This window comes from Pteropus vampyrus, unplaced genomic scaffold (genome assembly GCF_000151845.1).
Source record: "Pteropus vampyrus isolate Shadow unplaced genomic scaffold, Pvam_2.0 Scaffold217, whole genome shotgun sequence".
Classification (NCBI taxonomy): domain Eukaryota; kingdom Metazoa; phylum Chordata; class Mammalia; order Chiroptera; family Pteropodidae; genus Pteropus; species Pteropus vampyrus.
The window spans coordinates 3002805-3028483 of NW_011888998.1; the positions used below are offsets into that span (position 1 = coordinate 3002805).

The 25679-nt window shown below is 42.3% G+C and overlaps 1 protein-coding gene and 1 long non-coding RNA gene across 3 annotated transcripts in view; one reads left to right on the forward strand and one right to left on the reverse strand.

Moving 5' to 3' along the window:
• Nucleotides 1–3856: 3856 nt before the first annotated feature.
• LOC111747285 lies at nucleotides 3857–23141 on the reverse strand. Its single transcript, XR_002783484.1, has 3 exons — nucleotides 23100–23141; nucleotides 16368–16373; nucleotides 3857–3998 (listed from the first exon to the last, which is right to left on the reverse strand). It is a non-coding gene; the product is annotated as an uncharacterized LOC111747285 (long non-coding RNA).
• Nucleotides 17251–25679, forward strand: part of SLAMF6 (SLAM family member 6) — a 31072-nt gene continuing 22643 nt past the window's right edge. For both annotated transcript variants that reach the window (XM_023538308.1, XM_011373057.1), the window contains exon 1: nucleotides 17251–17346. In XM_023538308.1, the coding sequence (XP_023394076.1) occupies nucleotides 17298–17346 (49 nt within the window). In that variant the 5' untranslated portion in view covers nucleotides 17251–17297. The remainder of the gene's footprint in view (nucleotides 17347–25679) is intronic.

Consider the following 25679-nt stretch of genomic DNA (forward strand, 5'->3'; position numbering starts at 1 on the left):
CAGGCTGAGCTGCAGCCCCTCAACCCGCAACCCAGAGGGCCCCTCCCCCCCATACTCTCTGAAACCAAACACCGTGGAACCCCAGGGGAATCTGAGCAAAAGCTGCTGAGACTGAAGCTACCTCTTGCAGCCTCTGGAGATCCCTGCAGGAGGAGTGGGAGGAGAGAAGATGTGGTGACTTCCCTGATCAGTCTGCCTGGAAGTGCCAGAACTTCTAGCATCAGCACCAGGGCCCAGTCATCAGGGCAGAAAGCAGAGAAGTGGGGTAGGACTGCAGAGAAACAACAGCTGATTTTTACCGGCCCCAGTTGCAAAACCGAGGCTGAGCCACAGCCCCCAACTCTCAATCAGGAGGGACCCTCCCCCCATATCCTCTGAGTCGGATCACCATGGAGCCCCAGGGGTATCTGAGCAAATGCCATCGAAACTGTTGCTAACACTGACAGGGACTAAAACTGAGAGTAGCAAGTGTGATTAAATATTTACAAGAAAATAAAAAAGACATTTAGGCTTTACATAAAGCAAAAATCCAAGACACCACCTACTGGAAACCAAAAGAAAAGCACCTTCTTTGCAGTAGGCTAAAAAGAGACCTTTATATAATAAATCTTTCTGGAAAAACAACAGAATACACTTCTATTAATGCCCAGGCACAGAAATAGTCTACTAAACATCATGAACAATCAAGGTGACAAAGCATCTAAGAAAGAAAGAGAAAAATTTCTAGAAAATAAGCTTACAGACATAGAATTATGTGTCTTAAATGACAGAGAATTCAAGATGGTACTTCTGAAAAAACTCAATGAGATTCAACACAACTCAAATCAATAATTTCAGGATTTGAAAAAGCAACTATATAAGCAGAGCAAGGAGATTGAAACCCTCAAAAGAAACCAATAGAACTTCTGGAAATGAACACACTGAAAGAGTTGAAAAATGAAATAGCAAGCTTGAGAAATAGAGTTGACCAAATGGAGGAAAGGATCAGTAATATCAAAGACAGAAATCTAGAAATAAATCAGAAGGAAGAATAGAGAAACCAAAGAATAAAAAATAATGAAAGAGAAATTCAAGAACTAGCTGATAGCATCTGGAGAGGAACATAAAAATAATGGGCATTACCGAAAGCAAGGAAAAGGAACAGGGACTAGAAAGCATTTTCATACAAATAGTGGACGAGAATTTCCCAAATCTAAGGAATGAGTTGGAGCTTGGAATTCAAGAAGTCAACAGAACACCAATTATCTCGACTCACAAAGGCCTTCACGAAGACACATTGTACAAAAGTTATCAAAAATCAACAACAAAGACAGAATTCTAGGGGCAGCCAAGGAAAAGAAGACAATAACATATAAAAGAAAACCCATTCGATTATCATCAGACTTCTCAGCGCAAACCTTACAAGCCAGAAAGGAATGGAATCAAATATTTAAACTATTAAGTGAAAGGAACTGCCAGCCTAGAATAAAGTATCCAGCTAAGCTCTTTAGATATGAAGGAGAAATTAAGACCTTTTCAGACATACAAAAATTAAGAGAATTCTTCACTACGAGGCCTGTGCTATAGGAAATACTGAAAGGTGTCAGCTCATCTAAAACAAAATAACAAAACAAAACAAAAATACATAATTAGGAGTAAAGTGACTACCAGGCAAATAGAAGCAACCCTTACTAAGAACAGGGCATTATAAGCTTAAATAATAAGAAGAGAATTGCTATAGCAAGATAGTAATGAATGTTCAGCATACGTAGGGACATATTGAGATAACAATGACTGAAAAGGGGTGTATTCAAAGATCCAAATTTGCAAAAGGGAAAGGAGATAAGGTACATGTAGAAGAAAATGGACAAATATATATATAACTATCCCCTACATATTCGGAATGGTAACCACACCCCAAAGATTCAGAACTGAAGTATATAACATAAAACAAGAAGAACCAGAGGCAAAACCAACAAAAGCCAACCAAAATAAAGAAAATAGAAACACAAGGACAAGGAAGCAATGGAAACACCGAGCTACCAGAAAGCAAAAGATAAAATAGCTATAAGAAGACCTCATATTTCAATAATCACCCTAAATGTAAATGGACTGAACTCACAAATAAAAAGGCACAGAGGTGCAGAATGAATCAAAAACAAAACCCAACCATATGCTGCCTTCAGGAGACACATCTTAGCTCCAAAGACAAATATAGACTCAAAGTGAAAGGGTGGAAAATGATATTTCAAGCAAATGGCATTCAGAGAAAAGTAGGCGTAGCAAAACTAATATCAGATGAAATAGACTTCAAAACAAAAAAGGTAAAGAAAGATATAGAGGGACACTTCATAATGGTCAAAGGAATCATGCATCAAGAAGACATAACACTTTTTAATATCTATGCTCCCAATCAGGGAGCCCCGAAATATGTGAAGCAATAACTAACAGAACTAATGGGAGAAACAGACCAAAACACTATTATAGTAGGGGACCTAAATACCCCACTGCCAGATATGGACAGATCATTCAAACAGAAAATCAATAAGGAAATAACTTCCTTAAATGACACTTTAGTCCAGCTGGACATAATCGACATTTATGGAGCTTTCCATTCCCAAACAGCTGCTTATACATTCTTCTCTATGCACATGGAACATTCTCAAGAATCGACCACAGACTGGGACACAGAGATAGCCTCAACAAATATTCGAGGGTTGAAATCATACCTACCATGTTCTCTGATCATAATGCTCTGAAACTAGAGCTCAACTGCAGAAATAAATCAGGAAGAACCACAAACACATGGAGATTAAACAACATGCTACAGAAGAATAACTGGGTCAAAGAAGAAATAAAAAGGAAGATCAAGAGATACATAGAAACAAATGATAATGATAGTACAACATATCAAAACTTTTGGGACATGGCAAAAGCGGTCATTAGAGGAAAGTTCGTATCATTACAGGCCTATCTCCAAAAACAAGAATGAGCTCAAGTAAACAACCTAATGCTTCATCTTAAAAAACTAGAAAAGGAAGAATAAAAGAGGCCTAAAGTCAGCAGAAGGAAAGAAATCATCGAAATTAGAGCAGAAATAAATCAAACTGAAAGCAAACAAAAAAAAAATGGAAAACATAAATACAACAAGGAGCTGGTTCTTTGAGAAGGTTAATAAAACTGATTGAGTGTTTTTGGCTTCTCCATCCTATATTTTGGTGGTTCAATCCTTTTTATCCACTCTGTTGATTCCTTCTAATATACTCTTCATCTCAGATAATATGTTCTTCATTTCTGACTAGTTCTCTTTTATAATTTCCATTTCCATTTTTATGTTTTTAGCTCTTTTTAAAGTTCTCATTGAATTCATCTACACTTCCTCTGAGTTCTTTGAGCATCTTTATAACCAGTGTTTTGAACTCTGCATCTGTTAGATTGCTTGACTCCATTATATCGGGATCTCTGTTCTGTTCTGTTCTCTCATATGGTCTCTGCTTCTTTGTCTTCCCATTTTGGCTGCCTTTCTATGTCTGTTTCTATGTATTAAGCAAAGCTCCTAAGTCTCTCAATCTTACTAGCATGGCTTTGTGAGTAGATGTCCAGTGGCACTGACCTGAGAGGGGTTCGACTGTGGGCCGAGTTTAGCCTCAGCACATGCCTCCTTGGGGCTACCTGTTAAGATTCAGCAAGCAATCCACAGATGATGTACTTGTAGTTGCCTCAAAAGGCCACACGAGAAACCGAGGCCAGCTGCCACCAGTGTGAGTCTTGGCGCTGCTCAGCAAGGAGCACCTGACTAAGCAAGGACACACCTGGATGTGACTTGGGTGGGGCCAAGAGTTGGGGGAGGTGGAGTTTCAGGGAATCCTCTGGGCAGAGTGACCTTTGTTATCTAGTTTGGTGACATCTCCGCTGTGGTGGCACTGAGTCCAAATACTGGGAGTGGGAAGGGCTCAAGAGAGGAACAATGGATACTGCCGGCACTTCTGCCCAGGAAAGAGCCTCGTCTCTGGCCCTCACTTGGTGTCCCCTTGTAACTCCCTGGCGCTCCCTCCCCCGCCCGTGCAGCACTGGTGCTCAGAGAGATTAGGTCCATCACTACGAACGTCTGCTCGCTGACAGCCCCTTTAAGAGGCATCTGCAGCTACTGCTGCCGTAGCCTCTGTCCCAGTCAACCGCTCAGGACTGGAAAGCCTCACATCTTCGCTCTCTCCTACCCTCTACTCGTTGCAGGTTGATTAATTATTTCTCTCCCTAGTTGTAGTGCTTCTGTTCATCAAGATCCCAGGTGACTTTGATTGCTGTTTGCTCCGTGTGTCTGTCACAACTTTGATTTGTTCACAAGAGGGATAAACAAAGCCTCTATCATCTACACCATTTTTTCCCCTAGTGCCCTAAAGACCTCATCTTTAAATACAGTCACATTCTTAGGTACTCAGGGGATTAGGACTTCGATATATGAATTTTAGGGGGAGGTACATTTCAGCCTATAATTCTGCTCTCTACAACCTCAAAATCCATGTCCTTCTCAAAAACATATTTATTCTTATTCCAACAGCCCCTCCCCAATCTTAACTCATTCAAACATCAACTCTAACTCCAAAATCTCAACTAAATCTCATCTACATCAGGTATGTGGGAAACTCGAGGTATGACTCATCCTGAGGGAAGATTCATCTCCAGCTGTAAGCCTTAAAACCAGAAAAGTTAACACTTCCACAATACAGGGGTGGAATAAACAAAGGATACACATTTCCATTTCAAAAGAGAGAAGTAGAAAAGAACAAATGGTCACAGATCCCAAGAAAGTCCAAAACTCAGCAGGAAAGATTCTATTAGATTTTTTAAGACTTGAGAACAATCTTCTTTGGCTCAATGCTCTGTCCCATGAGTCCACCTGGGTGACCCCTCCTTCTGGGCCCAATTCCATTTCTTCAGCCCTGGTCAATAGCCCCACCACTTTGGACCTAGAGAGAAAACAGCCCTGACCTCTTATCCTGTGCCCTAGGACACATGGTGGCAGTATCAGCCCTACTGACTTCTGAAAATTTGAGGGCCAGGATGTCATATTTTTCCCTTTTCTTGAAGGGCAATGCATATTTGCAGCTGGATAGCTCTATTGCCCTGTCCTATAGAATTTCAGATATCTAATAGCCTTCCTTCATCTAGTCCTATCTCTGTCCTCTTCAGTCCAAGCTGAAGTATTACTACTGGTTATAAGGCCTCAAAAACCTTGTTGGAATCCCATGCAATTCACAGCGATCCAAGCCATTAGATAAGAGGGTTCTCCACAGATTTTGCTGGATAATTCCATCTCTATTCCTGGCTTCTGCTAAAATGACCGATCGGATCCATATGTCACACACCTATAATTCAGTCTACAATGGGCCACAGATTAAATGAACAAACAAACAAAAACAGCTAACATCATACTCAATGGTGAAAGACTAGAAGTTTCCCCCTAAGATCAGAAATAAGACAAGGATGCCACTTTCACGATTTCTATTCATCACAGTATTGGAAGTCCTAGCTAGAACAAGTAGGCAAGATAAAAAAAGTTAAAGGCATTCAAATTAAAAAGGAAGAAGTAAAATTACCTGTGTTCACAGAAGGCAAATTTTGAAAGGTGCCAAGGACTTGAATAGACATTTCTCCAAAGAAGACATACAAATGGCCAATAAACACATGAAAAGATGCTCGACATTCACTAACGAAATGCAAATGAAAACCACAGTAGGATACAACTTAATATCTATTTGGATGGCTATTATCAAAAATATATATATAACAAAATAAAAATGTTGGCAAGGATGTAGAGAAGTTGAAACCCTTAAACCTTGCTGGTGTAAATATAAAAAATAGTACAGCCACTATGGAAAACAGTTCGATGGTTTCTCAAAAAGTTAAACAGAATTACCATATGATACAGCAATTCCACTCATAGGTATATATCCAAAGGAATGGAAAGCAGGGACTCAAACAGATACATGCACTCCAGTGTTTATTGCAGCATTAGTCACAATAAGCAAATGATAGAAACAACCCAAGAATCTATACACAGATGAGTAAAGAAAATGTAATACGTACAGACATTTTTTATTCAGCCATAAAAAATAGAATTGATATGGGCTGTTATTTACAAAATGTGCTCACAGAATTTTTAATTGCTCTTTTCAAAGTATTTCTTTTATGCTACTAAGTTTTGCTGAGGTTTTTACTTTATTTTTTCTTTTTCATTCTCTGGGAAAGAGCCCTTCTCCCTCTAATTCAGATAATTGCCCTGAAACTTGTAACTCAGGTCCTCTGGTTATTAAGAATCACTGAAGCTTAGCATTCCTATCGCATTCTAATCAGTCCATTGTAAGCAAAACTTGTCTTAAGCCAGGCAAAGCCATTATAGTCAAAGGAGATGTGGGTCCCAGGCCTGGTTGGTCCCTGGTCTAGTTGTGATCCAGGCTTACGGCTAAGAATATGACCCCGGATTTAGAATGTTACATTAGTGTAGTAGGGCGACTGTGCCTAACACATGTAAGCATAATTCAGCTTATTGTATCACATATATGTAGCAGAATGCCATTATTGTACTCCGATATATGTGGAGCTCATGCAGTCCCCTAATGGACAGAAGCAGAAGCGTGTCCCCCGCAATAGAAGCGCTCTCCCTGTAATAGAAGAGCGGACCCCACAATAAAGTTGGTGCCTGCCATTTCATTCTCATGTCAGCCTCTCATGCATTCTTCCAACTGGGTGCCTCACCACTGAAACCTTCCCTTCTCAATCAGCTCAGTGCTGATATGTGGCATAGTCCACACAATGAGGTGTGTACAGCCCCCAGAGCTCCAGACAGTCCTCAGGTGGAGGAGACACAGGTGGAGGACATGTGGCCTCTACCTCCCAGTGGTATCCCGTGGCCTCGTATCTGGCTGCATGGACACCCCTGGGGAATTGGGATGGAGTGAAGCCACGTACGGAGGATGTCTGGAAAGCCCTGGAGATGTTGGAGCGAAATGTTCCGATTGCTCACTGGGAGGCAGCAGGTTGGGTGGTCTGGATGTTCCTGACGGTGCTGCAGAAGGCCAGCCTAGAGGTTCGGGATCAGGTTCAGCAGGTGCAGCAGCTACAACACCAGGAAGAAGCGCTGGAAAAATGGCTGGTGGCAGCAGAATGCATGCTGCAGGGCCCTGATGGGTCGCTGCCATCATCCTGGTCTGAGAATCCGCCCGCAACACCACAGCAGGTGCGGCTGGTGATACGGCAGCAGGTTGAAGTGGAACAGCTGTTGGCCCCAGGGCAGGAAAGCTGGTGGCACCCCCAGGATAATAAGCATACCACCTTGATCCAGTACACCCCTGCCGAACTTCGGGACCTGATGAAACAGATGTGGCAGAGAGCTGGGGAGACCGTTCCTGGATAGCTGCTGCAGCTGTGGGATGACGGAGCCAAAGGGACTGAATTATCTCCAGAAGAGCTGGCTCAGCTGGCCTCCGTAAAGGTGATACCGTCCCTCAGGCAACACCTCCAGAATATGGCACGGGATGTAGGCAATCACTCCCTGATTAACTGGCTCATGTCCACTGCACAGACAGTGTGGACTGATCCTGGGGAGTTGCCAGAGACTGAGCAGATGGACCACATACTTAGATCTGGTCCAGATAATTCAGGAAATGGGCATGTGACAGATGATGTTTCACACCCAGTACACTAGCCCCCATGAAGAGGTATTTACAACCCGTATGAAGGACTTGATTTTGACTTCTGGCCAGCCAGTACCTTTGGCACCATGGTGGCACTGCTGGCCTCATACATGGATAGGCAGATCCATGAGGTAACATCCACTATGGCTAGGTTGGGGTATGTGGAAATGAAATGCAAGGAGCGTTCCACCCAAGTGCATGCCGCACCGCCCGCCACACTCCCAGACCAGTCAGTGCCCTGATGGAAATGTGGCTGAAAAGGGGAAGCAGAGCAATGCCCAGCCCTTTTAGCTGTGAGAGTGAGCCACAGGCAAATGCTGTTTGATCTCCTTGAGGCAAGAGTCGCTGCAGAAAAGATGGAACAGCAACCTAACGAAGTGCTGTTGGCACTGTGGAATCAGCTGCACCCTGACCAGCAATTCATTCTTATTCCTGGGAAAACCACAATCCATGAGGTGCAGCTGGTCATTCAATTATCTCCCTGATTAAGGATTCGGCCGGAACACCTGGTTGTAAGGGGAGCCAGTTGACCTGAGGCCAAGTATGGAATTGATTATACATTGGTTCCCCTGCATCGTACAGAGGGTTTAGCCCTCGTGGACATGGGTGCTGACAGCACCCTGCTTTATGGGAATCTGGACAAGTTTCCCCAGGGCCACTGCAACCATAGAAGGCCATGGGGGTTGAATTATTCATGTGTGGCACATCCCTGTGACATTTGGTATCGGCAGATTGCCTCCTCAGACATAACAAGTGTACATATCCCCCGTACAGGAGTACATTTTGGGGATTGACGTTTTGCGAGGCTTGAGTGTGAATGCCACTGCTGGTGAATTCCACCTTCGCATTAGGCTGGTGAAAACTATTATCTGGGGACATTCACACCATGCCCCACTGGTGTTGCCCCAGGCCACCTGGGTAGTGAACACAAAACAGTATCACCTGCCAGGCGGCCATAAGGAAATAAGACATACTATAATGGGGCTAGAAAATGCCGGTATTATTCGTCCTGTTCATAGCCCATACAACTCCCCCATGTGGCCAGTGAAGAAGACTGATGGCTCCTGGAGCATGACGGTTGACTACAAGGAGCTGAATAAGGTTACGCTGCATGCTGTCATGCTGAATGTCACAAACATTATAGTCGCATGAACTTGGACAATACCATTATGTGGTGGACTTGGCAAATGCCTTTTTCTCAATTGCCATAGCCCCAGAAAGTCAAGAACAGTTTGCTTTCACCTGGAAAGGGCGACAGTGGACATTCTTCATCCTTCCCCAGGGCTATCTGCACAGCCCTAGTCTGTGCCATGGTCTTGTGGCTTAAGATTTAGCCATGTGGAAACAACTGCCTGCAGTGCACTTGTATCATTACATTGATGATATAATGCTACCTCTGATTCTCTTACAGAACTAGAAGCAGTGGCGACCAGCCTGCAAGAAGCTCTTGCTGATTGGGGTTAGGCAGTCAATGAGGACAAGGTCCAAGGACCTGGGTTCTCTGTCAAATTCTTGGGAGTTGTCTGCTCAGGTAAAACAAAAGTAATGCCAGAGACAATGATTGATAAAATAAGGCATATCCCCGACCCGAGACTGTGAAGCAGCTCCAAACCTATTTGGGACTGCTGAGGTTTTGGAGAGTGTTCACCCCGCATTTGGCCTCCTTAATACAACCCCTGAACCATCTAGTGTGACGGGGTGCCCAGTGAGATTGGACCCCCAAGACAGGTCTTTAAGGCTACAAAGCAAGCTATAGCACAAGCCCTCCCATTCCTGCTTACGGTGCAGGTGGATGATGTAGGATTTGGGTGGGGCTTGTGACAGAAGTACGGTTCCTGGAAGGTACCAATGGGCTTCTGGTCCCAGTTATGGAAAGGTGCGGAAGCGCAGTATTTTCTGATAGAGAAGCAACTGGCTGCCATATATGTGGCCTTTCTGACCAGTGAGGCCATCAATGGCCCTAATCCTGTAACTGTGCAGTCCATGCACCCTGTGGAGGGGTGGCTGTGATCTTGGGTGAAGACTCCCCATACAGGAATTGCACAGACCCCTACATTGACAAAGTGGGGGGCATACCTGGAGCAGCGGGCACAGTTTTCTGCAAGCTCCCTGTCAGGTCAACTGCTTTCCCTACTGGGATCAGTGCAATTTCAAGCGGAGCTCCTGGCAGAGCCTGCTGAGATGGGAGACATACCAAGTCCCTGTGAAAAGGGTCAGGCTCCCATCCCTGAGGATGCCTGGTATACAGACGACTCATTCCAAGGTTAGCCCTCAATGTGGGCTGCTGTGGCACTGCAGCTGTCCATAGAAACCTTTTGGTATGAAACTGGTGCTGGGTAGTCTAGCCAATGGGCTGAGCTTCATGCTATGTGGTTGGTCCTCATGAATGAAACTGGCCCTGTGCACGTCTGCATCAACAGTTGGACTGTGTATGGAGATCTAACTCTGTGTCACAATGCCTCTGGTGTGCTGAGTAGCACCCAGAGAGATGGCGGGTAAAGAGTACTCTGGGGGTGATGCCCCATGGGGCTAAGCCACTCCAGGAATGGCAAGTGGATTGTGGGCCCAAGGTAGTGCCTACCAGGTCAAATCTCATGCCATGACTCTGAAGGGGTGGAGTGTGAGTCCCAGGCCTGGCTGGTCCCAGGTCTGGCTGTTATTCAGGCTCGCGGCTAGGAACATGACTCTGGATTTAGAATGTCACATTAGTTAGTAGGCACCTACACCTAATATATGTAAGCATAATTCAGCTTATTGTATCATGCATGCGTGGCAGAATGCCACCATTGTACTCTGATATATGTGGAGCTCATGTGGTCCCCTAACAGAGCAGAAGCAGAAGCACACTCCCCGCAACAGAAGGGTGCACCCTGCAATAAAGTTGGTGCCTGCCATTTCATTCTCATGTCAGCTTCTCGTGCATTCTTCCAACTGGGCATCTCACCACCGAAATCTGCCCTTCTTGATCAGCTGGGCACTGACAGGAAGAGGAGACCCTTAACCCAAGACTTTCTTTAAGTAATATACTAACCAAGTCTGTCTTCCTTTACTAAGCTTATTCTTTTCACTTAATAAGAAAATCAATAGTAAGAAAATTAATAGATATGTGATTTAAATAACAAGTTTGCATTTTCCTTTCTTCCTTGTCTAGGAACGGGGTGGCATTTTGGCAGGATACATCCTCTGGAGGACAACCCAAAGCCCCGTACTGACTGAGACGGAGAGGGAAAGAGCTCCAATAGGCAGGGACTACAACCCTCAGCAGGAAGCAGATACCTTCCTTCCCTCAACATCCATACTAGTAAGAAGGGGCTCACAGCTCTTAGGAAAAAAAAAAAGTTAGGAAACTTAGGGGATTTTGGGTCCACCTGCAAAATACTGAGGTCATCCTAGTCTACAAAAGGCCTGCCCAGTCTGCCCACAATTAAGCCTAAAGGCCTTTGGGGGGTAAAAAGTAACTTCCACAAAAAAAAAAAGTTAGGCAAAGAATTAGGTACCAGTTTAAGCCTGTCACTCATACCTGTGCAATGAAGACCATAATAACCTCCAACTCACCTGAGCATCATTATACCATCATTACAATATAATGCATAAGCCCAGCAGTTCATTTATATCATTATAACAGACTGAATTCTGGGAATGAACATGCACAGAAAGTAAACAATGAGTCACTGAATCCCATCCATCTTAGTTATCTATTAAGGAAGCCCATGCCTCTAAGAAAAGTAACCACCCACAGTAAGTAGAAATAAAAACCCCAAAGGCTTTGTTACCAGACCCTTGAGCCACTCTTCTCTTGCTCCACATATCAGATGTCAATTGCAAGTACAGGTTGTCTGTCACCTGGGCTTCTGACCGACAGGTTATAGATCAGAGATTCCCACGATTCCCTCCTTGGGTTTAATTAATTTGCTAGAGCAGCTCACAGAACACAGGGAAATATTTTAGTTAGTGAATTAATGGTTTATTATGGAAGGGTGTAACTCAGGAACCTCTCGATGGAAGAGATGCATAGGGCTAGGTATAGAAAAAGAATGAGGAGCTTCCATGCGCACTCTAAGAACAACACTTTCCCCAAGTTGCCATGTGTTAACCAATCCAGAAGCTCTCTGAACATTGTTCTTTTTGTTTTTTATGAGGGCATCATTTCATAGGCATGATTGATTAACTCATTGGTGACTGATATAACCTCTAGTCCCTCTCCCCTCCTTGGAGGTGAGGAGGTGGGACTAAATGTTCCAACCCTCTAATTGCTTGATTGGTTCCCCTGGCAACCAGCCTCATCCTAAGGTACAGTCTGAAAGTCACCTAATTAACATATATGTCATTGAGGTGGAAAGGGGCTTGTTACAATAACAAGACATACATTTTATCTTTATGGCTCTGAAGAGATTTCAGGAACTAAAAATAAAAAATCAAATAGTAAAACAAAATATGCCCCATTGCTCTAATGGCTCAGGAAATTTCGAAGGTTTTGGGAGCCGTGAGCCAGGAACCATAAACAAAGTCCAAATATACTTGAGAAATACATTTTGGTCATCTGAATGACCAAATATATATTTCTTAGAAATTATAATATCATAGTTAACAAAAACATTTTGGAAATTGATAATGTTAGTGCTTGCACAACACAGTGAATATAATTAATGACACTGAATTGTGTCGGTAAAACATTAAAATTTAGATTATGCAACTGTAATTTGTAATTTAAGTTGTTATATGGCAGCCTGACCCTACCTGGCCATTTCCTGCTCGAATGAGGTTGTTCCTGACTGCCTTTCCCCCATTTCAAGGACTCTCCAGCTAACATGTTTTCTCATAGCTACCACCCCCACCTCAAGGACTCTCCAGCTAATGTCAGTTTTTTCATAGCTTGCCAACCAATTAATGTTCTTCCTTGTATCTATAGCTGTGTAGGAATGACAAGACTGTATAAAACTGCTTGTTATGTTACAATCGGGGCTCAGCCTTTGGATAAGAATCTCCTGAGCCGGTGTCAGCATCAATAAATGCTGTTTCCTGCTTATAGCCTTGGTGTCCCGTCTCTCCTTTCAAGAATCCCACAACATTTCTGGGGGCTTATCCAGGATCTGGAGACTGCGGTTTTTCGCCTCCCTTGTCTTCAGGATCTGGCCCCCAGGATGCAGAGAGAGACACAGACTCCACTTGGCGCGCCAATGGGCCCCTTGCTCATAACGGGAGAAACATCTCTTCCAGTGACCTTGGGCGGCTGCCCCAGAAGCACAACAAAACCCAGAGAGATGTAGGAACCAGCCCAGAAGTACCTCCTGACTGAATGGTAAGGACCCAGGTCCCAGGAACAGCCTGTCCACTAGAGGACAGAAGGGGAGTCTGATCAATGCCTGGGGTCACCCGAGCACTTTATATTTGTTAGAGGAAACTGTGACCTCTCAGGTATATAGGGAGGAGGGTGGAGTGTGTTTGGTGTTTGATTGTGTGAGACTGAGATGTGGCCTAACTATGAAGCGAGAGCTGAGCCCCTATCTGCAGTTCCATGGCAAACCTCATATGGCTTAGAGTGGTGTCACTGGATCTCCATGAGGAGTCTACTCCAGTGATCTGAGTCTACAGTTTATACCTACCCACCAATTACTAAGAGGCGCCTGAAAGTTCCCCATGAGGAGAGTAGCTGGAGACGGGCGAGGTGAACCTCTGAGTGCATATGCGACCATGGGTAGAAGGATAAGTACACAACAGAGTAAACAGACATCTTTAGGTTGCATGCTTAAGAATTTCAAAAAGAGTAATTCAGGATATTATGGAGTTAAACTCACCCACAGAAACTCCACATCCTCTATGAGATCGACTGGCCCACTTTTGGCGTTGGATGGCCAGCAGAGGAAGCGCTTGATAAGGAAATCATTGCAAAGGCTCTCAAGTCATTACCAGTCAACCTGGCCACAGAGACCAATTTCCTTATATTGATTCTTGGAAGGCAATTGTTCTCACCCGACCCCCTTGGTTGAGTCTGCCTAAAGGAAAACTGTAGGGTCCTCCTAGCCCAAGCCTTGGCACACTCCAAGGTCAATTTAAGAAAAATAAGCTTGTGTTGCCAGCACTAGGCCAGACCAGGCTTCATTCTGCTAGGCCCCCAGGAGCCTATGGTCCAAATGATAGTCGAGGGCCGACCTAATGTGTCAGGACTAGCCTGACACATTCCTCCAGTGGTGGAAGAGTTTAAAACCAAGAGCTGAGCCAGTCCACCAAAAACAGTATTTCATCACTCATAAGGTACAAGTGGGGATAGAAAAACAATTAGAGAGACTTCTGAAGTATGGAATTCTTTGTCCCTGCCAATAATCCTGGAATACACCTCTCCTGCTGGTTCAGAAGCCAAGGACCAATAAATACCGGCCGGTCCAAGATCTATGAGCAGTCATTCAGGCAACTGTCACCCTGCACCCTGTTGTCCCCAACCCACATAACCTCCTAGGCCTCATCCCCACTGAGGCAGATTGTTTTACCTGTCTGGACCTCAAGGACACCTTCTTCTGCATTAACCTGGCTCCTCAGAGTCAACCAATCTTTGCCTTCCAAAGGGAAAGCCCTAAAAGCGGAGACACGGGCCAGTTGACATGGATGCGATTGCCTCAAGGATTCAAAAACTCCCCGACCATCTTTGGGACAGCTCTAGCCTTGGATTTAAAGGCCTTCCCGGAAAATCAACACAGCTGTACGTTACTCCAGTGTGTAGATCACCTCCTCTTAGAGAGAAATGCATGGGAACCCATCTACTTCTCAATCTCCTCTGGGAAGCGTGTTATAAGGTCTCTAAAAGGAAGGCTCAAATCTGCCAAGAAAGAGTCAAATACCTCAGCTTCCACCTGTTGCAGGGACAACACCAACTTAGCCGAGAAAGGAAACAAACAGTCTGCTCGACTCCCATCTCTACCACCTGACGACAAGTCCGCGAATTCCTCAAAGCAGCTGGCTTCTGCAGAATCTGGATACCTAATTTCTCCATCTTAGCCAAACCTCTCTATAAAGTCGTAAAGTGGGGAGAACAGGAGCCCCTCCTCTGGGAATCTACAGAACAGAAGGCCTTTGAAGAAATCAAATGAGCATTCACTAACACCCCTGGACTAGGACTCCCAGACTTAACCAAATCTTTCTTTCTGTACATACACAAGAGCACGAGTGTTACAATAGGGATCTTAACCCAACTGCTAGGATCTTAGCACCGTCTCGTGGCTTAGCAATCCAAACAGCTTGACTCTATCGCCCAGAGCTAGCCACCCTGCTTGTGAGCACTCGCAGCCATGGCCCTCCTTGTGTCAGAGGCCAACAAACTGACTATGGGACAAGAACTGACAGTTTGAGTACCACATTCAGTAATAACATTACTGGAATACAAGAGACAGTATTGGCTAACTAATGCCCAGATGGTCAGATACCAAGGAATGCTGTGCGAAAATCCGTGCATCTGCCTAGAGATAGTACAAACCTTGAACCCAGCCACCTTGCTACCCATTGGGCCTGGCCAGCCAGTCCACGATTGCATTGAAGTCATGGATGAAGTGTTTTCCAGCCAACCTGACTTGACAGACCAGCCCCTCAAGGATCCTGATGTAGAAGCTTTGTGAGGGGAGGAGAACGCCTTGCAAAATATGCTGTGGTGACCCTACATTCTACCACTGAGGCAAAACCTTTGCCTAGGGGAACCTCAGCACAAATGGCAGAGCTCATCGCCTTGACCCACGCCCTTCAACTGGCAGTAGGGGAAGAATGTCTTGGCCAATGGGTCCAGGATACACTCGTGGGTTGGAGAAACCCCATGTAAAAGAATGCTGCTTTTAAATCACACAGACCTAAACTGGTAGCCTAAGTCTCCTTCCTGGTATTAGGCCAATAATACTGCAGCTAACTCCTCCTCGTGCCCCTCTCTCAATGAAAACCCAACCATCACAAACTGTACTATAGAAAATGGCATGGTTTCTAACTCTTTCCACACCATCTCGGCTATTGATACATTCTGGGAAAACCTCAATTCCACCAGCCCCAAAAGCTGGGCTCTTCTGGATTTGTGGAAAGTGAGTTTATACCCAACTCCTGACTAACTGGAAGGGAAGTTGCACCATTGGGAGCATTCAGCCTTGCTTCTTCCTTCTACCTGACCAAGGAGGAAATGAGCTAGGTGTTCCTCTATATCAAGATTTAAAAGCCAGAACTAAGAGATCATTTGAAACAGGAGGATAAAAAACGTGGAGAGAAGATAAGTGGCCGTCCCACCATATTATTCTACTATGGCCCTGCAACTTGGGCCCAAAATGGGAGCTGGGGTTACTGAACCCCTATATACATGTTTAACTAGATCATTAGATTACAAGCAGTTCTTGAGATCATAACCAATGAGACTGCAACTGCCTTAGAGCTTCTAGCCAGGCAACAATCCCAGATGTGGTCAGCTATCTACCAAAACTACCTAGCCTTAGATTATCTATTAGCAGAAGAAGGAGGAATGTGCAAAAAGTTTAACCAGACTGATTATTGCCTCAAAATAGATGGCAATGGCAAAGCTGTGACTGCCATAGCTACTAATATTAGGAAAATAGTTCATGTGCCTGTCCAAAGTTGGAAAGGATGGGACCCTAGTAACCTCTTTGGAGGCTGGTTCTCCACTTTCGGTGGCTTTAAGACTTTAATTGGGATAGTACTCCTCCTCTCAGAACCTACCTCCTCCTTCCATGCCTGTTGCCTCTTGTTATCCAGTTAACCACCTCCCTCATAGAAGCAATAGTAGAAAAAAAAACTGCAGCAAAAGTCCTTATGCTATGGAGGTACCAGCCTCTAAATCAAAAGTTAGAAGAAGGAGATGATGCTCTCTGACCCAGTCCTAGGTCCAAGCATCAAAGGGAAGAATGTGGCAGCCTGACTCTGCCTGGCCATTTCCTGCTCAAACGAGTTCATTCCTGACTGCCCTCCCACACCTCAAGGACTCTCCAGCTAACATCAGTTTTTTCATAGTTTGCCAACCAATTAATGTTCTTCCTTATATCTGTAACTGTGTAGGAATGACAAGACTGTATAAAACTGCCTGTTATGCTACAATTGGGGCTCAGCCTTTGGATAAGAATCCCCTGAGCCGGTGCCAGCATCAATAAACTCTGCTTATAGCTTCGATGTCCCATCTCACCTTTTGAGGATCCTGCAACAGTTACACCACAATAAAAAAAATACCAAAAAATGAAAAAGCATATAGATAGAAAGTGAAAATTCTAATTCATATCGCACACTTAAGATTTTTGTACTTTGCTCAGAAAAAAAGTAAATAGAATAATAATAACATAAAATTAGGACTATTAGTGTCAACGCCGAGCTGATCGAGAAGGGAAGGTTTTGGTGGTGAGATGCCCAGTTGAAAGAGTGCATGAGGGGCTGACATGAGAATGAAATAGCAGGCACCAACGTTTATTGCGGGTAGTAAAACTGGGCGTCTCACCACCAAAGTCTTCCTTTCTCAGTCAGCTCTATGCTGACAGTAAGCAGGAAGAAGCTCTTACCGCACTTCTAAGAGGAAGAGGAAGTTCTAATAACAAGCACTGTCAATACAGAATGAACTTGACTGCCGTGAAGTCTCCAGCACCAGTCTCCAGTGCGAAGAGTATGGTCTGGTTGTTCCAGTTTCTCATGCTTGCCTTTCTCATTGGCCCAGGTAAATGCCATGATGACTTCTTGGTTATTGTTCAGCTTGCTAAGTCTAAATCATCTATATATAGGTGTCTGTCTCTCTGCCAAGGGACTGGGTAGAGCTCACAGCCGCTGCTGTTACTAGAGAATGGGGTTCTCCTCTTGACTCATTGTCCAGGCTCTTGATGTCTCAAACAAAGAACTGAGCAAGACATTGAAGCACAGCTGAAAAGAATTGCTTTATTGGAAGGGAAAGTAAAGCAATAGTATATGAGGAGCCGACCTGAGCAAGTGAAAAGTGGCTCAAGGGCTCAACGAACCAGTAACAAAGTCTTTGGTGTTTTTAATCCCTATTTGCTGTATGTGGTTAGTTTTCTTAGAGGAGTGGACTTCCTTGATGAACAACTAAGATGGACCCGACTCAGTGACTCATCATTTGCTTTCTGTGCATGTGAGTTCCCAGAATTCAGTCTGTTATAATGATATTAATGAACTTCTGGGAATATACATCATATTATAATGATGATATAATCATTACACCGTCATTATACCATCATGATGATATAATGGCTTAGGTGAATTGAAGGTCATTATGGTCTTCATCGCGCAGGTGCAAGTGACTGGTTAGTCTAGCACCCGTAATTTTCTGCTTGTTTCCTTGTATGAGTTGCTTTTAGCCCACAAATAACTTTTGGCTTGCTTAATTGTGGGCGGACTGGGGTGGACCCTTTCTAGAATAGGATGACTTCATTGTTGTGCAGGCGTACGGAGACCCCCTATCTAACTTTCCTGCCTAACTCTTTTCTAATAGCTATGAACCCTTTCTTATTAGTATGAATGTAGAGGGACAATAGGTCTCTTCTGCATCTGCTTCCTGCTGAGGAGGGTTGTAGTCCCTGCATATTAGGGTTTCATGGAGCTCTTTTCCTCTCTGTCTCCTTCAGAACGGGGTCTTGGGTATCCTGCTGAAATGCCACCTCTGTCCCTAGACAAAGAAAAAAGAAGATATAAACTTGTTATTTAAATCACATATCTATTAATTTTCTATTATTGATTTGCCTTTTAAGCAAGTAAAGGAGAACAGGCTTGGGTAATATGTTTCTTAAAGAACAAAAAACCTTTGGGTTAAAGGTCCCCTCCCCTCTCTAGACTCTAAGGGCCTTGCCTGGTCTAAAGCCATTTCTGCTTACAACTGGAAGGATAATCCTTATCAATAGCCAGAGGACCCAAGTCACCAGTTTCAGGGTAATCTTCTGGATTTGAGGGAGAGGGCCTTTTTCCCAAAGAAAGGGAGAAAGGAGAAAAACTTAACTGTGTATACTTTAAAACAAAACAATTAAAAGTTTTGTAAGTAGATTTTGTAAAAGATGATGGCCCTTATCACTACCTCTTCTCAATCTAGAATATTAAATGGGTCAGTTAACAACTTCAATTACATCTACATTTAAGGGAACTGTCTGCTATTTCAGAAAGAGGGAAGAGAGAACAGACCCTTAAGGCTATGGTGGTGGAGGGGGGAGGGGAGGAGGGGGAGGCACGTACATACTTAAATGTGTTTGCAGTTGTTCTGAGGCCTAGGAGGAAAGCAGTGATTGCCAGGGTTGGAAATCAGGGAGGCTAGCTCCAGAGTCTGTGCTAACCACTTTACTATGCTCTTTAGTTTACAAACAGCCATATATATTCACATAAATATGTATATAATTACAAAACATGATGTTAACAAAAAAATAAGCAGGTTACCGGGAGAGAGGAAAACAAGAGAATCTGCTTTGGATGAGGTAACACATCTGATATTATTTGGATGAGGGTAGCATCTCATCTATTATCTCATCTGATATTTAATGGATATGAGAATTCAAACAGGGAGGAGTCTAATAAAGAAGCTTTCAAGGCAGAGAGAATCATATGTGCAAAAGAGTTTGTTTGGAGCCATTAAGAAAGGGAAAGAAAAATACTGTGGTAAGAGTGTGGCACAAATAAAATCGATCTTGAAAACAAACATGAAGGAAGACGACTCACACCAGTTCGCACTCTCTCAAGTGGGTCAAACACCATAACTTTCTCCTTTTAGAAAATTTAGCTGGAAATATAGACCATTTTGAGAAATAATCCTAATAGCTATAAAGGAATCAGGCATCATCATGCCCTGGGGAAAATGAATCTCATTTGTCTCACCATTATTCTTTCTATTTGGGAGCTTGTCAAATGTTAATATGCATGCAGATTACTAGAGAATCTCGTTATAATGCTAATTCTGGAATGGTTCTACATATATAACAAGCTCCTAGGTAACCCTAATGTTGCTCCATGGACTACACTTCAAGTAGCAAGGTTCTAGATTTTATGGTACTTAAGTCATAGTGGGGCTGGAAAGAAGGAGAAATGAAAACTAATTCTCTGATTATGTTTGCAATAAGCATATACAGGTATTCTGCTGTCCAGGAGAGAATAGTGGTTGGAAATGGAGACAGAGCCAACACATGGGGGCTAGCCAAATAGTTCTGAGGTTTTGAGGTGAAAACTTGCAGGCTTTCTGCTAAGAGATTGTAATCTAATGACTCCCCTTCCCCTGAGCAGCATTATCTACTTCTTACCAACCATCCACACCTTCAAAGGTTTATTGTTGCTCTCCACAGGCAGAGGGAGTTGTTTTACATTTTGTCATTATCCTCAAAAACGATCGTGCCTTTCCACCTCACAGAATCTGCCATCTGTCCCCACTGTGACCTCTAGCCTTCTATGCTTCTCAGTTTTCGATCCAGATCTAGCCTTAGTTGTGTCTCCATCTGCACTCACTTTTTTTCTTTCTTTTCTATCATTAAGGTGAAATTCACAAAATATAGAATAATAATTTTAAAGTGTACAATTTAGTGGAATTTAGTAAATTCAGTGTTGCGTCACCACCACTTCTATCACTCCAAAACATTTTCATCATCCCAAAAGGAAACCCTTACCCATTACACAATCACTCCACATTTCTCCCTCCCCCAGTCCCCTACAAATACTAGTCTGCTTTCTGTCTCTAGGGGTTTACCTATTCTGGATATTTCATATAAATGAAATCATACGATATGTGACCTTTTGTATCTGACTTCTTTCACTTAATATAATGTTTTTGCAGTTCATTCACGTTGTATCTATCAGAACTTCATTCATTTTTATAGCTGAATATATTCCATTGCATGTATATACCACATTTTATTTATCCATTCATCTATTGATGGACATTTGTATTGTTTCCACCTTTTTGCTTTTATGAATAATGCTGCTATGAAGATTTGTGTAGAAGTATTTGTTTGAGCACTTGTTTTCAATTCTTATGGATATAGGAGTGGAATTACTGGATCATATTATAATTCTATGCTTAATTTTTTTGAGGAATCACTAAATGGTTTTCCACATTGACTGTACCAGTTTACGTTTTCACCAACAATGTATAAGAGTTCTAATTTCTCCACATACTTTCCAACAATTATTTACTGATTATTGTTATTATTATTACCATTTTAGTAGATGTAAAGCTATCTAATTGTAATTTTGATTTTCATCTTCATTATCACCAACAATGCTGAGCGTCTTTTCATGTGTTTATTGGCCATTTGTATACCTTCTTTGGAAATGTCTATTCAGGTCATTTGCCCATTTTTTTTCTTGTTACATTCTTTTTTTTTTTCCTTTATTGAAATATAATAGTCAATTAGTTGTTTGTATTTACATTGTACAATTCAATGGGTATTTTTTTTTCAATTACAGCTGGCACACAATAATATACCAGTTTCAGTTGTATAGCAGTAATCAGAGATCTACATAACTCACAAACTGATCACCCCACTAAATCTGGTACCTCTCTTCCCCTTACATATTCATTACAACATTATTGACTATTTTCCTTATGCTACACTTTATATCTCCATGTCTATTTTATAACTATCCATTTGTACTTCTTAATCCCTTTGCCCTTTTTCGCTGTCCCCTCAACTCCCCTCCCATCTTAGCAGCCCTCAAAATATTCTCTGTATGAGTTTATTTCTGTTTTTGTTGTTGTTTATTTTGTTCTTTAGATTCCACATGTATGTGAAATCATGTAATATTTGTCTTTCTCTATCTGACTCATTTCATTCAGTGCAATACCCTCTAGGTCCATCAAGGCAATATCTTTTTCAATACCCTTCCTTTTAGTCTGTATGTGTCTTTTAATCTGAAGTGAGTCTCTTGTAAGCAGCTTATATAGGGGTCTTGTTTTCTTATCCATTCAGCCGCACTATCTTTTGGTTGGAGCACCTCATTCTTTTCCATTTGAGGTATTTGTTGATAGGAATGTAGTTATTACCATTCTTTATTCATGTTTTTGATACATGATTTTTACTTTTTAAAGAAATCTCTCCTGCAATACTGGTTTGATGTTGATAAATTCCCTTAGCTTATTTTTGTCTGGGAAGCTCTTTATCTGTCCTTCAACTCTAAATGATAGCTTTGCTGGGTAAAGTATTCTTGGTTGTAGATCCTAGGTTTTCATCATGTTGAATGTTTGTGCCAAGCCCTTCTGTCCTGCATAGCTTCTTTTGAGAAATCAGCGGCCAGTCTTTTGGGTGCTCCCTTGTAGATAACTGCTTTTCTCTTGCTGCTTTTAAGATTCTCTCTTTGTATTTAACTTTTGGCATTTTAATTACGATGTGTCTTGGTGTGGAGCCTCTTTGGGTTCCTGGTTTGGGGGTCACTCTGAGCTTCTTGAGGTTTTATGTCTATTTCCTTCACAAGGTTAGGGAAGTTTTCCATCATTATTTCTTCAAATAGCTCTTCAACGTCTTGTTTCTTTTTGTTTTTTGGTACCCCTATGACACAGATGTTTTTACATTTAATAGTGTCCCATAGGATCCTTAAATTATTATTATAATCTTGGCTTCTTTTTTTTTTTTGCCATTCTGATTGAGTGTCCTTAGCTTTCCCATCCTTTATGTAGGTCATTCGATCCTCTTCTTTATTCACTCTCTTTATTCCATTTAATATACTCTTCTCTCAGATAACGTGTTCTTCATTTCTGACTGGTTCCCTTTTATAATTTCATTTCCATTTTAATATTTTTTTTATCTCTTTGTTGAAGTTCTCACTGAATTCGTCTATACTTCCCCTAAGTTCATTGAGAATCTTTACAATCAGCGTTTTGAACTCTGCATCTGTTAGATTACTTGACTCCATTATATCAGGATCTCTGTTCTGTTCTCTCATATGGTCTCTGCTTCTTTGTCTTCCCATTTTGGCTGCCTTTCTGTGTCTGTTTCTATGTACTAAGCAAAGCTCTTAAGTCTCTTGGTCTTATTAGTGTGGCTTTGTGTGGTAGGTGTCCAATGGAACAGTCCTGAGAGGGGATCAGCTGCAGGCCAAATTTAGCCCAAGCCTGTGCCCCTCCAGGGCCTCCAGTTAAGATTCAACAAGCAATCTACAGATGCTGTGCTTAGAGTTGTTTCAAAAGGCCACACCAGAAACCGAGACCAGCTGCCACCAGTGTGAGTCTTGGCTCTGATCAGCAAGGGGCACTTGACTAAGCAAGGACACATCTGGATGTGGCTTGGGTGGGGCCACAATTTAGGGGAGGTGGAGTTTCAGGGAATCCTCTGGGCAAAGCAACCTCTATTATCCAGTTTGATGACCAGTTTGATGACGTCTCTGCTATGGCGGCACTGAGTCTGCACACTGGGATGGAGAGGGCTTAACACAGGAAAAATGGAGACCACCGGCACTTCTGTACAGAGAAAGTCTCGCCTCAGCCCTCATTCTAACAACTCAATGCCCCCCTGTAAGTTAGTCCCTGGTGCCCCCTGCGCAGCCAAACCAGAGCTGGTGCTCAAAGCAAGGAGGTCAATTACTGCCAAAGTCCACTCATGGACACGGCCCCTTTAAGAGGCATGAGCAGCTGCTGCTGCTGCTGCCTCTGCCTCCGTCCCACTCAGCTGCCCCGAACTGAACATTCTCACGTCCTCGCCCCATGCTATGTTCTGCTGTTGTAGGGTGATTTTGTAGATTTCTCCCTAGTTGTATGGCTTGTTCATCTAGATCCCAAGTGATTTTCCTTGCTATTTGCTCTTTGTTTCTTTCAAGACTTTGATTTGGTCACCAGAGGGATGAACAGAGCCTCTATCATCTACGCCATTTTTTCTCTCATTTGCCCATTTTTAATTGGATTATTTATCTTTTTGTTGTTGAGTTGTAGAAGCTATTTTTTTTAATTTTTTTAATTTAAAAAAATTTTATTTTATTTTTGTAATTTTTATTATGGTGACATTGGTTAACGAAATCTAGTAAGTTTCAGGTGTACAATTCAACAGTAAGGCATATATATACATTGCATTGTATGTTAACCACCCATAGATTTCTTCCTGTCACCACATATTTGACCCTTTTTACCCCATCTACCTCCCCTCTCCCCACTCCGGTCTGGTAACCACTAGTCTATTGTTCATGTCCATGAGTCTCTGCTCGTTTGGCTTGTTCATTTATTGCTTTTAGGTTTATATCCCACATATAAGTGATATCATGTGGTTTTCAACTTTTTCTGTCTGGCTTATTTTGCCTAGCATGATTATCTCGAGGTCCATCCATGTTGTCGCAAATGGCAGTATTCATCCCTTGGCTGAGTAATATTTCATTGTATATATGTACCACAGCTTCTTTAGCTAGTCCTCTATCTCTAGGACAGTTCGGTTGCTTCCATTTCATGGCCACTGTGAATAATGCCGCTATGAACATCAGTGCACAAATATCTTTTTAGATATGGGTTTTCAAATCTTTAGAGTAAATACCCAGTAGAGAGATTGCTGCTGGAATATATGGTAGATTAATTCTTAGTTTTTTGAGAAACCTCCATACTGTTTTCCATAGTGGTTGTACCAATTTGCAGTATCACCACAGTGTATGAGGTGATACACTTCATACTTTTCCTCTGCATCTTCTTCAAAACTTGTTTTTACTTGTCCTGTTGATAACGGCTCTTCTAACAGGTGTGAGATAGTATCTCATTGTGGTTTTGATTTGCATTTCCCTAATAGCTAGCAATAATGAGCATCTTGTGATGTTTTGATGGCCATTTGTATGTCTCCTTGAGAGAAGTGTCTGTTCAGGTCCTCTGCTCATTTTTTAACTGGATCGTTTGGGTTTTTTGCTGTTGTTGAGTCATATGAGTTCTTTGCATATTTTGGAAATTAAGCCCTTATCGGAAGCATTGCTTGCAAATATATTTTCCCATTCATATGGTTGTCTCTTTACCTTGTTGATGATTTCTTTTGCTATGCAGAAGCTTTTTAGTTTGATATATTCCCATTCACTTATTTTTGCTCTTACTCCCTTGCCTTGAGGTCAAATTCATAAAATCCTCTTTAAGTCTAAGACCCTTGAGTTTATTTCCTGTGTTTTCCTCTATGCATTTTATTGTTTCTGGTTTTATATCAGGTCCTTAATCCATTTTGAGTTAATTTTGGTTTCTGGTGATAGACAACAGTCTAGGTTTATTCTTTTATAGGTGGCTTTCCTGTTTTCCCAGCACCACTTATTGAAGAGGCTTTCCTTTCTCTACTGTATATTTTTGGCATTTTTGTCAAATATTATTTGCCCATATAAAATGGATTTCTGGACTCTCAATTCTGTTCCACTGATCCGTGTGTCTCTTTTTCTGCAGATAGCATGCCATTTTGATTACTGTCACTTTATGGTAGATTTGAAGTTGGGCTGAGTGATGCCTCCAGGCTCGTTCTTTTTTCTCAGGTTATTTTGGTGATTGGGCCTCTTTTGTACTTCCATATAAATCTGATGATTTTTTGTTCTATTTCTTTAAAAAATGCCGATGGGATTTTGATGGGGATTTCATTAAATCTGTATAATGCCTTAGGTAATTTGGTCATTTTAACTATGTTGATTCTTCCAACCCAAGAACACAGAATATCTTTCCATTTCTTTGTATCTTCTTCAATTTCTTTTAACAGGGTCTAGTAGTTTTCATTATATAAGTCCTTCACATGTTTCATTAGATTTATTCCTAGGTATTTTATTTTTTGTTGCAATTGCAAAAGGAATTATTTTTTCCATTTCTTTTTCTGACACTTCATTATTAGAGTATAGGAACGCTATAGATTTTTGAATGTTGATTTTATATCCAGAGACTTTATTGTATTTGCTTATTGTTTCTAGTAGTGTTCTTGTGGAGTCTTTAGGGTTTTTATATAGAGAATCATGTCATCCACAAATAGTGACAGTTTGACTTCTTCGTTTCCTATTTAGATGCTTTTTATATCTTTCTCTTGCCTGATTGCACTGGCTAGGACCTCCAATGTTATATTGAATAACAGTGGCTATAGTGGACAGGCTTGC